At 47.3% G+C, this 15,260-nt stretch overlaps 1 protein-coding gene across 2 annotated transcripts in view; it reads left to right on the top strand.

The window, feature by feature from the left end:
* Nucleotides 1-15,260, top strand: part of tnrc18 (trinucleotide repeat containing 18) — a 45,943-nt gene that overhangs the window by 20,689 nt on the left and 9,994 nt on the right. For both annotated transcript variants that reach the window (XM_037089715.1, XM_037089716.1), the window contains exons 6-22: nucleotides 1,766-1,853; nucleotides 1,968-2,197; nucleotides 3,468-3,614; nucleotides 3,960-4,144; nucleotides 4,680-5,094; nucleotides 5,196-6,173; nucleotides 6,264-6,409; nucleotides 6,490-6,623; nucleotides 6,779-6,892; nucleotides 6,985-7,168; nucleotides 7,266-7,581; nucleotides 8,694-8,906; nucleotides 11,402-11,575; nucleotides 12,061-12,563; nucleotides 13,008-13,142; nucleotides 13,771-13,912; nucleotides 14,000-14,117. In XM_037089715.1, the coding sequence (XP_036945610.1) occupies nucleotides 1,766-1,853; nucleotides 1,968-2,197; nucleotides 3,468-3,614; nucleotides 3,960-4,144; nucleotides 4,680-5,094; nucleotides 5,196-6,173; nucleotides 6,264-6,409; nucleotides 6,490-6,623; nucleotides 6,779-6,892; nucleotides 6,985-7,168; nucleotides 7,266-7,581; nucleotides 8,694-8,906; nucleotides 11,402-11,575; nucleotides 12,061-12,563; nucleotides 13,008-13,142; nucleotides 13,771-13,912; nucleotides 14,000-14,117 (4,222 nt within the window). The remainder of the gene's footprint in view (nucleotides 1-1,765; nucleotides 1,854-1,967; nucleotides 2,198-3,467; nucleotides 3,615-3,959; nucleotides 4,145-4,679; nucleotides 5,095-5,195; nucleotides 6,174-6,263; nucleotides 6,410-6,489; nucleotides 6,624-6,778; nucleotides 6,893-6,984; nucleotides 7,169-7,265; nucleotides 7,582-8,693; nucleotides 8,907-11,401; nucleotides 11,576-12,060; nucleotides 12,564-13,007; nucleotides 13,143-13,770; nucleotides 13,913-13,999; nucleotides 14,118-15,260) is intronic.

The following is a 15,260-nucleotide window of genomic DNA, read 5'->3' as shown; positions in this document are numbered from 1 at the left end:
GCCATACAGCGCTCTATTCTCGTACGTCAAGGTCATTCAGCTACTGTGCTCCCTCTCCATCGCTCTGTCTTTCTCCTTGTTTCTGTTTCTCTTCTCTTCTTTCTCTCTCCGTCCTCCCACAGTTCACCTCTCTGTCTCTCTCTCCTGCTCTTTTCATTTGGCTGAATGTCTCTCGCCCTTCCTTCCTCTCTGAGAAGGTCTCTTTGTGGCGACACTCCCTCCTTGTCCCACCTCAGGCCCCCCGCTCTTTCTCCACTCTTTTCTTCAGCTCCACCTCCCCACCCCACCTCCACCCTCTCTGCATTAAACATGTCATTACAGAGTGCAGCTAAAAGCTACAAACAAGCCTTGAATTACAATAAGACCATGGGTGCGTTGCTAAGCAATGGATCAGTCTTGAGAGTGACGGACTGTGTGTGCGTGTGCGTGTGAGTGAGTGTATATGAGGAATTGTGTGTATCAGTAAAATACTGAAGGTGTATGTGTGCACGCACTTGCATCCCTGATGGGGGCGTTTATTCATTTCCGTGCTGGAGCAGAGTGATTGGTCTAATAGCATCAGCCCCTCGCACTAAGAAGAGCTCTAAATACACAGCAGAGGATTTACACAGAAAACACGAGTAGATGGATGAATGGATGAGTAGATGGAGGGAAGCAGGAAGGAGAAGAAGAAGGATAGGTTAATGATAAGGGACGGACGTAGATCGATAGGTTGATAGACGGGAAGAGAGAGGTATGTCAGGAAGTAAAGAAGTGAAAAGAGAGTGTGAGGTGGAGGGAGGAGCGGGCAGAGAGAGGGGGCGTGCAGCGCTAATCGCTGGCTTTCTGATGCAGAGAGGATAGCATGTGGGACAGACTCCCTGTAACCTTGGTAACAGTCTTGAAACCTTTCCTGCGGAGCATGTCAGGGTTTGTTAAAGTCTCTTGTCCCTTTACGGGCTGCACACACACACTAGAGCACAACTGAAGGGTTCAGCACACTTGTATAAAACCTTTCTGCAGCTCTGGGACCTTCAGTCAGTGTGGATGGGATGGAAGAGGGTTAACGGGGGAAGAGCGCAAGGAGGAGATCCTCATGTTTATTCTGGATTGCTCGGCTGAGTGCTGCTGCTGCTTCCCTTCTTTTTTTGTTCTGCTCTCCATCTCTTGTCTTTTGCCATCGGCCCTCATAGTAAGCAGGATGGGTTTAGGGCTCTGTGTGTGTGTGTGTGTGTGTGTGTGTGTGTGTGTGTGTGTGTGTGTGTGTGTGTGTGTGTGTGTGTGTGTGTGTGTGTGTGTGTGTGTGTGTGTGTGTGTGTGTGTGTGTGTGTGTGTGTGTGTGGGTGGTAAGGCAGTAGTGGTATGTTCACACATCTCCTGTGGCACTAGACTAATAACTGATAAGAGCTGACACTCAGAGTGAGAGCTGTCACTCCATTTGTGTGTGTGCTTGTACAGTATGTGTGCACACGCTCTGTGTGTTCAGGCTGTGGCCCAACATTGTATTTTTAGCCTCTCCTCTCGTTTTGACATGCCGTGTCATGTCACCATTACATAGCCAGTGCCACCTCCCCCCGCGCGCCGTCACCCACTTCGTCTCATCTCACAACATATCTTTCCAGCATTGCTCCCATCCGTCCAGCGTATCGTCTTTCACAGCTTGTATCCTTTTCTTTAATGTATATTTCATGTGGGATCAGGGTTTAAATACTCAAGCCAGCGATGCAGCGAGTGAACATCTTTATCTAATCTCTTTCTCCCCCCTCTGTGCCTGAACCCGTCACAGATGAGGAGCGAGGGGAGGAGCGCGCTCGTCACCATGATGACAGACTGTTGGCCGGCCGACTGGAGCGCGAGCAGGAGAAAGTGCTCAGGTAAGGGGGTGTGGCTTACAGTTAATCCACATTGACCGAAACCTGGAAATATGCTCTCAATTTTCCATTGTCAGTCACACTTGTTTAAAGAAAGTGTATTTCTTTTCCTTCCAGAGAGTCCAAGGAGCTGGCAGAGTTTACTCAGATGCACCCGGCCCCACTGTCTAGCGGCCTGACACCCAGTATGATGACTCCCAGCCTCATGACCCCCAACCTTATGGTGACAGGCGGGGCTGCTCTGGCAGGGGCGGGGCGTTGGCCGCCTGACCATTCAACTCTGACCTCTCACCCCTGGATGCCCCGGCCTGGAGCCCCTCCAGTCTGGCTCTCTAGCTCACCATACGGTACGCTGATGTGCACGTGACTGACGACACTTGTTAACTGCTACAGGCGCATGTTTAGATGATCCACAAATTCTTAGCATTCCTTGTAACACGCGTCATACAATGGCTATATTTAATGGCTTGTATCGTGACAAAAATGTTAAGATTATGGGATTGCTGATTTTATTTTGTATATGTGATGGTTATTTGAATACCCATTGGTTAGACAAAACAAGTAATTTGATGATGTCGCAAAAAGCTTAAATTTTTGTAATCAGCAATTGATCAGAAACGAATTGGCAGATTAACTGCTTTTGGGGAAAAAATGCTTAAAGCTTATAGTATTGCAACACAACATTGTATTAGTTTAAGATTATATTTCCAGAATATTTTTATCACAACATCACTAAATCTAGTTTTCAACGTGCATGAACAGGTGAGCATGTGACACAAAGCAGTAGTATTACGGTAGTTGTCAGTGTAATACATGGAGCAGCAGTTCTTTCCCTTTTATCTAATGTGGTGCTGTAGACTTGAGATTCTAAATCAGTTCAACACCAGCATGTGGCATGCTTGCAAAATTCTTCATGTGCCTGTGTAGCCTGTTCTCATCGGCGTAACAGAAAAGGAGGTGTTGTCTAACCGTCAAGTGGCTAGTCCAGCAGCAGCCTCCAGGGGTTAAGTTCCTCAGACATTCCTGATCTTTGCAGGACATTCCTGCTCCTCCAACAGCAGCAAGACTCACATACTTACGTGAGCGTACACATAACTGTGCACACAGCAGAAAATATGGAAACCACACATGTGTACACAGATTTCCCCAAGGACCAACTCTGTCTAGACAAACGGGGCAAAAAAAAATTGAAACTGCTAAATTTAAGTGTGTTCTCACTGGGATAACTCCATTGTGGCCACAATATGGGTGTGTGTGTATATATATATATATATATATATATATATATATATATATATATATATATATATATATATATATATATATATATATATATATATATATATATATATATATATATGTATATATATGTATATATATGTATGTATGTATGTATGTATGTATGTATATATATATATATATATATATATATATATATATATATATATATATATATATATATATATATATATATATATATATATATTGGATGAAGTATGTAGCTGAGTAAATGTTGGCTGAGGTTTCTTTTTTCTCATCTAACTCTCTTAGTCTCTAACATTTTTCACACATTTTCTTTCCACTTTCACCCAATTGTCCCCCTCCTGTCCCATCCAGGCCTCGGTCCTTCCTCACTTCACCAGACCCTCCCACCAGGCTACGCACCCTCTCTGCCCGGCTCCTTGCCCCCTCCGTACCAGTTTGCCAGGGACCCACAGTCTGGACAGCTCATAGTCATTCCCACTGAACACCTGCCACACTACGGTATGAAAGCCGCTCCCTCTGTGTGCTTGTATGCATTTAATCGAAAGTATTGGTACATGATGTCAGTACTCCTTTTCTTTTATTTATAGCATTTGTTGCATTTTGGCATAAAAAAAGGATTTCCACATTCAGTTTGAAACAGTTGTTGGGATTATAATTTTGTTAACAAATAAAACCATATCCAATGGTATCGACAACTTCCATATGTTATTGTAGATGGCATGCCAGTAGTTTGTTGCGCGATATTGCTTTTTACCAACTTGGATTGCAAAAAATGCTTCATAAACATGACAAGTTTAAATCTTTTGTTCTTTGTTCCCTGTGCCCTTGTCCATTGCTCTGCAGGAGGTGATGTGCTGGAGCGTGGAGGCTCGGTGTGGTCAGGGGTTTACGGTACGGGCAGCTCGCTGCAGCACGCAGCCCAGCTCCAGCTCCTCTCCCAGCAGCAGATGCTCCGGCAGCAGGAGCTGCTCATGATCCAGCAGCACACGGCGCAGGTCTTAGAGCTGCAGAGGAACGCACAGCTAGTTGTAAGTGGACCTCCCATAGCTACAAAGCAAAGCAGTCCTGCAGCTGTATGAGATGTTTGTGTGCATAATACAACTGTCTTTACAAACAGATATGACAACGAGCAAGTAGAACTCCAAATGAGATAAAATACATACAAAAATGAACCATGTTTTATTCATGGTAATGGTAATAAAGGAAGATGTCACCCAGTGTGGCTCCTTTATGTGATATGTGTGACAGCAGCAGAGCTCTATGGAGCAGAGGTGTAAGCTACATGTGTATTGCATCAGATACACACACAGTACTTGTTATTTTGATCCATTCGTTGCTGTTCATGGGATTTGCTAATAATCATAAAAAAAAAAATAGAATATTACCTGACGGTATATACAACCAGGAGACATATTTTTATGAGAAAATAAGGTGTGCAGCATATCCAGTGAACAGCTCTGGAAGTCTAAACAATGCAACCACACAATGATATTTATACCCTGAAGCAAAGTATGTCACATGACACACACAGCATACCAAGCCGTCTCCTCTGCTGTGTTTCAGGAGCGTTTAAAGGCCAGCGAGCACCGGCCAGAGATGGAAGACAAAGCAGACAAGCGGAACGCCGACCCCAAGCCCTGCCCCTCCTCCATATCTTCCCCATCTCCCTCACCTGTCCTGCACCCACGCAAACCTCCCCCTCCCTCTCGCTCCCCAACCCCATCTACCTCCTCCCTCACCCCGCTGCCTCCGCTGCCCTCACCTGTGACCACCCTCAAGTCAGAGGATGGTGGGCAGAGAGTGATGTCTCACCCACCGACGCCCCTGCCTCACACACCTTCCCCCCACTCGGCCTCTCCACTGACGTCCTCCCCGCGGCGGCCTAAACAGGAGGCGGCCGAGGAGGTGGAGGTTGGGCGGAGGGAGCAGAGGGGGGGACAGAAGACCTCCTCAGCACCCTTTCAAGGAATCTACTCAGGTGAGTCCTGAGGAATCTTAACCAGAGCTGCTCGGCCTCATTTTAACCCGGTCTTTATATTCATGACTAATTCTGTATTTTCTGTTTCCTTTTAACGCCAGATCTCCCTCCAGGTTACCCTTACCAGTCCATCACTGCCCCATTTGGCTCACCTTTCCCCTCCTATCATATACCAGCACCCACAGCGGCCAACACAGAAGTCATCCCACCCCACCGCTCTCGCTCTCCTGCCTCTGCTGCCCCTTTGCCCTCAGCCCACCTGCATCCACGACTGCAGGAGGCAGACATCAAACCACAGAAGCTAGAGCAGTCAAAGAACGGGTCTTTTCTCAAGCAGGAACCCGGTGTGGAGCCGCCTCGGCTTGACATGACATCAGAGCCTCTGGGTCCTCTTCGTCGGAGCTGCAGCCCTGTGCTACCCAGCCAGGACAGAGATGGAGACAGGGAAGCCCCTAAGCCCATGCCTCAACCGCTACCTCTGCATGTCCCCAGCCCTCCGACGCAACAAGATGACAGACATGAAAAAGTCACGGAGGAAGAGAAGGAAGGAGGGCAAATCAAAATGGAGGTGTCATCCTTCTCCTGTCAGGCAGCATACCCCATGCCTCCTCCGCTCCTAGAGGCCGAGCCTAAACCAGAGATCATCAAGGATCCAGAACGATATCCAGCGTGCATCACAGCAGATTCAGACAGCCAGGAATTGTCTCAAGTGTGTGCGTTGCGAGAGCAAACGGCCAGCGCTGCGTGTGAACAAGAACGACCTGATATTCCAATCAACCTGCTCACTCCCGGTCAGAAAGAAAGTGTCACGGAAACTCCAGTTTGTCCTCCTCCCACCTCCATCTCGCCACTCCCGCTGGTCTTCGGTCCCGACGATCCCATGGCGGGAATGCTGGCTCTGCTGACAGCCAGTGAGATGGCCCAGGCCCGCCCCAGCACCCCACCTGCCCCGACACTCTTGCCACAGATAGAAAACCCTCCAGTGGATGCAGGTGCTCTGGAGATGGTGGCCCTGGAGGGGATGGCCCTGCTCAGCCAGATGGCCCAGCAGGAGATGGAGCACATGAGCCTGGAGCAAGGTGAGTAGACATGAGGGTCTAAGAAAAGAGAGGAGGGGAATGGAGACTTACACTCCTCTAATGTTTTAATATCCTCTGCTACACATCCAGAACTGACGTTGGAGGGTCTGGACTGTCTTCTTGAAGCGAGCAGACAGATTTTGTTGGAGGCCATCGAGAAGCAGTCGCACATCGATCTGCCCAGAACACTGGACCCTGACAAGAAGTACAGCTGGAGGCAGAGGAAGGAGGAGCCGGTAAGACAAAGAAAAATGTGATGACGACGTAAATGTGACCATTTGAGGAGCGTTGTGACACTTTTCCCTTTTGTCTACAGATTTACAGCAAAATGTCCATGGACGTGTTGGACGCAGTGGAAGTGGAATACCGTGTTCGCCTGGCCGAGCTGCAGAAGACATACAAGGAGAAACAGAGAGATCTTAGCAAGCTGCAAAGACGGCGAGACAAGCGGTGAGTCTTACATCACACAGCTGTAAGAACCACATACAAGATTAATTAATCACACCGCTGCTATTAATACACACTGAAACACACCTGCATTATGATGTTCCCACATCTCCATCCAAGACAAGCACACACCTTTAACTCTTTTCTGCATGTGTTAGTGAGCGGCAGCAGCAGGAGGATGAGAGGCGGAGTCTCACCAGACGGGGCAGAGGGCGACCCAGGAAGAGGAAACACCTGACCACACCTCCCAAACTAGACAGTAGGCCTGGAAAGTGAGTGAAATCTTATTAATTTTTTTTAGCTCCTCTGTGTCGTCTTTGTTTTTATGTGGTTTACATGAAGTGCAAATATTCCAATGTCACAGGGTTGGTAGGTCGGTGCAGTACTCTGAGGACTCTGAGGCTGGGGATGGACAGAGGAAGAGGTTCCGACTGTCCAGAGAAGAAGAGGAGACAGAGGCTGGCAGTGGAGGAGTGAAGGTGAAAAAGAAGAAGAAGAAGAAGAAGAGCTGGAATGACCAGGAGCCGTCCACCAGTCATGCTCTGGAGGTAAGCCACCTGGAAGGCCATGTTTTTAATTTTGCTACAGTATTGTGCCATTGCTGTCATGGACTAATAAGGTGTCTCTGTTTGTGTGTGTTGTCAGGTGTTGAAGGCGAAGCGCGGCCAGGTGTGTGAACAGGAGCAGCTGGCGTCAGACCTCGACAGAGCCCTGTCGCTCTCGCAGCTCAGCTCACTTGGCGCATCGCGCAAACTTTCCTCCAACTCCAAATTAGACAAGTCCAAGAGCAAGTCCACAGACAGTAGGATGAAGGAGCGCAGCATCCACTCGTCTGTTAAAGGAGGGAAGCACAAGGTGGCAGCCAAAGCTTCTGTTTCGGACACCGTCCGGAAGGTGAAAGGTCAGAAGAAGACTGCTTTGTTCTCTCCCATGAGATCAGAGCTCAGCAGCTGCTCAAACAGTGAGTACATAACAGCTTTTTTCTGATGTCGTCAGATGAGAACTCATAGAATCCAAGTAACTGAGCTGCAGGTGACGCACGTTCAAAGTGACACAACTGGCACAGGACTACATTTCCCTACAGCAGGAATGTTTGTTAGATGTTGGTAACTGTAGTTTGACAAAATAATCTTAATTTAAAGTCCATTCTCTAGTTTTCCAGAAAAAGATGCTAAGTGGAACGTAATGTGGATTATTTTGTCAAACTATACTTTTCTTATTGTCAGCAAATAGCATGAAAAGATAGAAACCAATAATTAACTGATCCTTCTGACAGTACTATATGTTTGCATGTCCAAAGCCTCATATAGCTCATTCATCTGCTGTAGTGCTCAGCAGCTCTCCAAAAACTATTTAAAAAATCCATCAATGAGCCACTGTGACTCACCAGACACCAAATGAGTAACATCCACAGCTGAAAAGTCCCCCATAAGTACACGTTTTGATCCTGTTCATGATCATGTTTTCTGAAAGTTTCACAACCCAGCTGAGCCTTTTTTTACTTTAGATGAAAAATATGTGTAGTTTCTTTTGACTCAGTTTCACTTTCACAGTCTTAATGCCATTATTACTCACCAGAAAACCAAATGTGTGTTCATGTGCTGAAAATAGTCCCCAACAGCTGCATAGTTTCCTAACATCGTAGTCCCATTTTCTAAAAACTGCAGTTCCCTGCTGTTGAAGTAAATGATTGAACCTTTTTAAGAATAAAACTAATGGTCACAGAGCAGGAAGGGAAGTGTGGAAATGTTGAGCAATGGACTAGAAAATTGTTGGGGGTTTTTTCATTTGATTTGTTGACATTAAGAAAAATATAGACAACAGCAGACTCAACCTTTAAAAACATAATTGTAGGTTAGTCTGGTGATGTAAGTATTGTACCTTGCACTCGAGACTGTTATCTTGTTTATGGAGAATATTTTCTTGTCTGACCTGTGAGCAAGTGGTAAACCAGGACCAGCGTGCAGCACATACTTGGTGATCGTACACAACTGCTTCTTGAGTGGTTGTGGTGCTCAGCTGTTTAACAGGCTCAGACCCATCAGGTTATTAACTGTACTCTCTCTGCACCAGACTCAGATTCAGAGGAACACAATTCTGCTCGAGGGGGCTGGCCCCCTCTCTCAGGGACGCGTTCCCACGGCAACCTGACCAGGAAGAGGCGGCCCGCATCATCGCCGACATCCCTGCTGTCCAGTCAGAAGTCTCAGAAGAAGAAACACAAGCACTTATCCCTGCTGCTGGAGGAAGCGGGCCTCAGCTCCTCTGACGACTCCTTCGACCAAGGTTACTGACCAAATCTTACAGCTCCTCGCCCCTCGCTGTTGAGTCAGACAAAAAAAAAGTGTCACAATTTGAGCCTCGTCACAGCTTGTGTCTTTGTTTGCGTTCCGCTGCGTTTTCAGACTGTGCTTGAGCGCGACCATCTCTACCTCTCTTGCTGCTGGCTTCTCTGCAAAGTTGCCTTTGTTTTTTAAGAAGAGTTTATACTGATTTCTATGGTGTTTTTTTTATTGCCTGGATTGCAAACCGTTGTTTTGTAGCATTTGTACATTGAAAAATTGTGTGAATTGTGAGATTTTTTTCATAAAGTTGTATTGCAGTTTGGTATCTATAAGCTTTATTAAAGGTGTTGATTTGATTGGCACAGAAAGCAAAGCGCTGTGGTCCTTGTGTCTGCTTCATCTGTCTGTCTGTCTCTGTCAGTCTGTCCAGCTGCCACTGCACCTCACACATCCTTTAGACTGCTCTGTTCGTCAAATATCCCTTCAGTTGTCCTGCGAAAAAAAAAAGTTTACATTTCGGAAACTGAATCCTCATTTCAGAGCACACAAAGCTGAATCTGATATCTTTGCTTCCTGGTCATAAAAAAGATAAAAGTATTAAAGGTTGGCTCTTTTTTTTTTAGAATGATTAGTTAAATTGACATCAGGCTAAATGTTATTGATGGTGTGGTCTATTGTTTTGGTGATGTGGGGGAGATAAATGCAACACTTGTCATTCTAAAAGTTTCAACGGCACCAATCCTCTTAGACGCCGGGGATATTTGGACAATAGAGCTCCTCCTGTGTCTACTAAACCTTCAAATAACCCTTCTCCCTTTTATGTTGCTCTCTCAGACACCTTGCTCTGTCTTCTCACCTTCCTCCCCTCCCCTTCGTCCTACCCATGATGCTTTGAGTGTCTCTCAGCCTGTTCCATGTGCTTGTGCTACTGCTACTGCTGCTGCCGCTGCGACATTACAGAAGCTTGGCGAGGATTAGCGCAGCCTTGAGCCTACGCTGCCTCGCTACGGCTAAGTCTACGCTGCGGCTAGAGCTTTGCTAGAGCTTGACTGTGCTATGGCTAGGCTGCGCTCACGCCACCACTCTGCCCCGCCCTGCCTGAGGCCACACCCCTGTCACCTGCTCTGTAAGTAGGAAGTGCCCCTCCCTCTATTCTTTATTGATCGCTAACACGGGCTATGCTGAAATTGAACTACCATTTTTTTTTTCCCATTTCTTTGGTTTTTATATATTTATTCTTCTCACAAATTAAAGCTCAGTAATGAGAGCCGTGGTTGCTCCCGCGCTCCCAGCCTCACCTCTCCTGATGGCTTGTTAAAGTTCAGAGGTAGTCTTGATGCTGGGACAGAGGACGCAACCACGTTTACTCAAAGCTCATGCCAACGCTAGGGGCCTCACAGGGCTGTCCTCTCAGTGCCTGCCTGTTGTAATGTCTGCCTGCTACAGTTAACACATCGTGGATCCACAGTACAACACAAGCACCCGCTTTGGCTCCTAAGACTACTTGAAATTGATTTTGCCGTCCTCTGTTAGTTTGACTTCTCAACATGCCGCGGTGGCGCACAGTGACATCACTGCATCGCTGTTACAGGTGTGAAACTATCAGCCAGAGAGGGCGGCAAAATGCTTTTTTCACCAGGGTGTTAAGTTATTAGTTAAGTAAATTTTTTTGCAGACACATAGCTAATTTTCTGACATTTTTGGACATTTGACTCTTAAATGTCGGTAGGACTGGAAAAAAAATCTTGTACTGTGCATCCACCCTCACTGTTAACACTCTAACCCCTGAGGAGACGCTCCTCCTGCTCATCTGCTGCCATGGATCTAACTGCTTACTACCAGCAATACACAGCTAACCTGCAGTTTGCTATTGTTTGTGAGTGAGTGTGTGTGTGTGTGTGTGCGCCTCAAACGGTCAGAACTGGAGGAAGAAGTGCAGTTTTTCACTTTTCTCTGTTAGTGTAGTCTCTAAAGGTTTTTTTTTTTAAAATAACAAATGAAGTCTGAGTCAGAGTTTCAGCTCACGTGGTGTGTGTGTGTGTGTGTGTGTGTGTGTTTCGTGCGTTTCGTGCATGTATGTGGTAAATCCCAGTTTTCCCTTTCTGTATCTTGCTTACACAGCATTGCAGTGTGAACATGGGCTGCAGTGGTTTGGAGAGTCTGTCTCCTCTCTCTCCACTGTCGTCTCTGATCAGCCTACATGTGAAGGAGTGGGATTGAGTGTGTGTATGTGGGTGTGTGTTTGTGTGTGTCTGTTAGATGTAAGTTCCAGGCTGCTGTATCCTTTCACGCAGGGCTAAAATCAGCTTTGTATTCAGTTCCTCGTCTTCAGAAAGTCCCACCTAGATTTTTTTTTCTTCAGTTGAGTCATTGTCTCTGTGATGCAATGTTTGTGTCCACAACCAGTAGAAACAGTAGGGAGTCATTTGACCCTTGGCCCAGACCCGCCCCACAGCCACATTCCTCTCTGACCTGAAAATCATGTCTCTGACACAGAAACCTCAGAGGACGAGGACGAGGACGTGTCCGATTCGGACGCCGACGGCGGCTGCGAGGAGAGCGGGCTGGGTCTGCTGGCCAGGTTTGCAGCGAGCGCGCTCCCTGTCAGCTCCACGCCTCTGAGCCTTCTCCATGACGGCAAACACCACCGCAGCAGGCAAAGCACTCTGGGTAAGACAAGAGCTACAAATGGGTTGTGTGTGAGACTGTGAGAATGAATATGGATTTTGTTGAAAGTGGAGAAAAACAGAGGTCAAGCCTTCATTGTATTTAAAGAAAATGGCCTGTTCTCTGCATAAACTCTCCCGCTCTCACTGATGTCACAGGTTCCCCTGACGGCGCTCCTCAGTGTGATTGTAATTTTTGTGGTTGACCAGGTTCTCCGCCTGAGTGTTTCTCCAGGACTGTGTTATTGATTCAAAGTTAAATATCCATTCATTTCTAATTGTCACATCAGGCTGTCTGTAATGATTCAGTCTTGAATTATTTATTACACTCAAATTGATCAGTGGTCCTGTTCACAGGGTTATTGATTGCAGAGAGTCTAACACCTGAGTTTATTACTTGCTGCATGTTTATGGGAGGAGTCTGTTTTTTTTCCCCCCTTTTCTGTAAAGTGTTTCTACATCATGTGACTCTCTCCTCTCCTCCGTCAGGGTCGTCAGAGTGCGAGTGGTCCGACTCTGGCTCGGACTTGCGGCTGAGGAAGTTCCCTTCGCTGCTGCATGGGAAACGCTCCGCCCCTGAGCTCCCCCTGCTGCCCCCAGCGACCCGCCGCATCGACCAGACCAGCCCCACCAAGCGAGATGATGCGCTGCCAATCAAACGCAAGCCCCTGCCCAAGCCACGCCCCTTGCCCCGGTCCCCTCGGCGATTCAGCTTCGACCTCCCCTCCAGCTCCGGGGTCGGGGGCTTCAGCGAGGATGAGGGCTGGACCAGGCGGCGCAGCGAGAGGATTTTCCTCCACGATGCCACCACCACCACTACCACATCCAGTCAGACGCCTGCACCCGCCTCCACCTCCTCCAACCAGAGCTCCTCCTCCTCCTCCTCCTCTTCATCCTCCTCCTCCTCCAGCTCTGCCCCACCTCTCACGCCGAAGCCAGCCTCCAGACCCAAACCTGCTCCGCCCAGCAGAGAGGGGAAAGATGTGGTGAAAGTACGTCAATAATTCATCAGCTTGTTCTGCACCAGCTGACACGAGGCTGGAAAAACAAAGAGGCTGTTTTATTTCCTCCTCCTTTCTGTGCTCATCTTCCTCTTCTGTTCCACTCGGCTCCTCCTGCCTAAAACTCTGGTTCCTTTACATCCCCCTTTTTATCCCCGTTGACACCTCAGTGTGTGAGAGTGTATGTTTAAGTGTGTGTGTGTGTGTCAGAGTGCCAGCAGGGTTTCCCAGTACTTCAGTCACTGCAGCACTCCCCTGCTGTCTTTGTCGTGTTGCTGACAAGAAAGGACAACTGCAGGAAGCCTGGCAGCATCCCACCCTCAGTGTGTGTGTGTGTGTGTGTGTGTGTGTGTGTGTGTGAGTGAATGTAAATCTGTCCAGTAGTCATTCATATGCATGCTTTTAACTCTGTCTGTTTGACTTTTTGAAAACCAGAAAAAGAAGCTGAAGGACTCCCCTCTGCCCGTGAGCCCGTCCACGCTGTGCGGTCCAGTCCCTGACGGCCCGGCGCCTCTGAGCCTCAGCCCGTCACGCAAGAGCCAACCAAAAGCCAAGACCAAGGCCAGAGAGGTCAGTGGGATGATGGATCTGCTGCAAAGCCATTATGGATGTGAACTTAATTATCTTGGCAAGGACAAAACCGGAACCTATTAGTTGTTAAATGTGTGTGCACACACACACACACACACACACACACACACAGTTGACGCTGCTTTGTTCCACAAACACATGAATAAGTTGCAAGAAATGAAACTGATAGCTTCTGTTGCAGCTAACACTGTTTTGTTCCGTCAACGAGAGAAAAAAGTAAAACCTCTTGTATCGCGCTATTTTCTGCCAAAGTGTTGCATTGCTCTCCATCTGCCACCAGCTCGAAACTCGAGTTTGTTTTGGAAACAAGAAAGGCAGCTAAAAAGTGTGTGTGTGTGGAGCGCATTGTGGTGGCGGAACAGCAGAGGAGATTGTGTATTCAACAGCATAAGTGTTGTAATATGTTGCTGGAAAGTTAATTTGCGGTGCGTCAGCCTGGTAGTTTAGTGGGCGGCCTCAAATTAACCTCAAGGAGCGGGATCATTTCATCATCATCATCTGGGTTTTTGGAGTTTAAACTAATAGATTTCAGGCAGTTTTTTCCGCTTAAATGGATAATTAGCGCTCTGAAATCAAAGCCCTTATGTGAGTGTTTGTGTGTTTGCAGCCTTCCAGGGGAGCGGTGAGCCGGCTGATGGAGAGCATGGCGGCTGACGAAGACTTTGAGCCCAACCAGGACAGCAGCTTCAGCGAAGACGAGCTCCTCCCACCGCGCAGCAACAGCGTATCAGAGAGGTCAAACACACCTGGTCAGTATACAGACGCCATCTGCCGCTGCAGGCTGCGACACTTTTCACAGCGACATGCTCATTTATCGCGCGTGTTGTTGTGCTCAGCTCCCGTGCAGTGTGTGCTGGACAAAGACTCCCTGGTGGATGGACTCAGGGTTCTGATCCCAATGGACGACCAGCTACTGTACGCAGGACACGTGAACACCGTCCACTCCCCTGACATGTGAGTAGACGCCAACAGGACTCGGCGGTGATTGGTTGTGGAACTGCGGATTCTGGTTTGTCTGTTTGTAAAAGCAGCACATCAAGCCCGCATGCTCCAGTTTCCTTCCCCTCTAAAGTTAGTTGTCCTTGAGTTTCAGAAACACCTGATTCAGCTGCACACAGCTGAATCAGGTGCACAGAGAAGCCCCAGAGAATTGTACTGGAAGAGAAAAAACTTGTGGGTAGGAACCACAGTGACCTGTTTTTCAGAGCTTGGTTTATTTTTCATATTCACAACACAGGGCGAGGACTGATCACTCTATCTAAAGCCCCGCTTGAGTGAAAGCAAAGATATCGTCTCAACATATCACTCTGGTAGAAGTGACAGACAATTAGAAGTTGAGTAAAACCATTTTTGAAAGTAACTAAAATGATCAGCACAATTACCATGTGAGGAAATAACAGTTTTGATGTCACGATGTCTGTGGTGTGGTTTTTAAGAGATATCTACTGAAGTTAGCATGCTAACCAGCTAGCCCCAGCCCATCCCCGTCCAAAGCTCCTGTGCTAGCGGTGTAAACTGCAACACTTTCCCAATCCCACAGCTCCCAGTCCATGCCGCTAGCTGCACGGCTAACACAACTAACTAGCTAACAGCAGCTACAGTTAGCAGCAGTTATATGCTCCCCCCAGTTGTATTAATTCTGACTTAAATATAGCATATTTTAAAGGGATAGTCTGTCATTTTTGGAAATCAGCTTATTTGCTTTCTTGATGAGAGTTAAATGAGGAGATTGATATCACTTTTACATCTGTACGTTAAAGTGGCTGATTAGCGTAGATTAGCTCAGCATGAAGACAGGATGCAGAGCTGGCTCAACTGCGAATGAAGGAGATGTAAAATGTTAACAGGTGAGCTTTAGAGGAGCTGGCAGGCAGTAAGCATTGTGCAGAGCCAGGCTAACTTCTGTTTTCAGTCTTTATGCTGAGCCAGCGACATGAGAGTGGTGCTGATCTTCTCATCTAACTCTTGGCACAAAAGATAATCGCATTTCCCCAAATTATACCTGCAAAAGTACACAAACAAGAAAACATAGAGCGCTGTATTTATTTTCTTTTTTCTTTTTTTTGGTCATTTAGCTGAGGCTCAAATCCTCAGTGG

The sequence above is a fragment of the Acanthopagrus latus genome, chromosome 23 (genome assembly GCF_904848185.1).
Source record: "Acanthopagrus latus isolate v.2019 chromosome 23, fAcaLat1.1, whole genome shotgun sequence".
Lineage (NCBI taxonomy): Eukaryota > Metazoa > Chordata > Actinopteri > Spariformes > Sparidae > Acanthopagrus > Acanthopagrus latus.
Note: the sequence above shows the minus strand (reverse complement) of the source record. Positions and strands in the feature narration are given on the sequence as shown.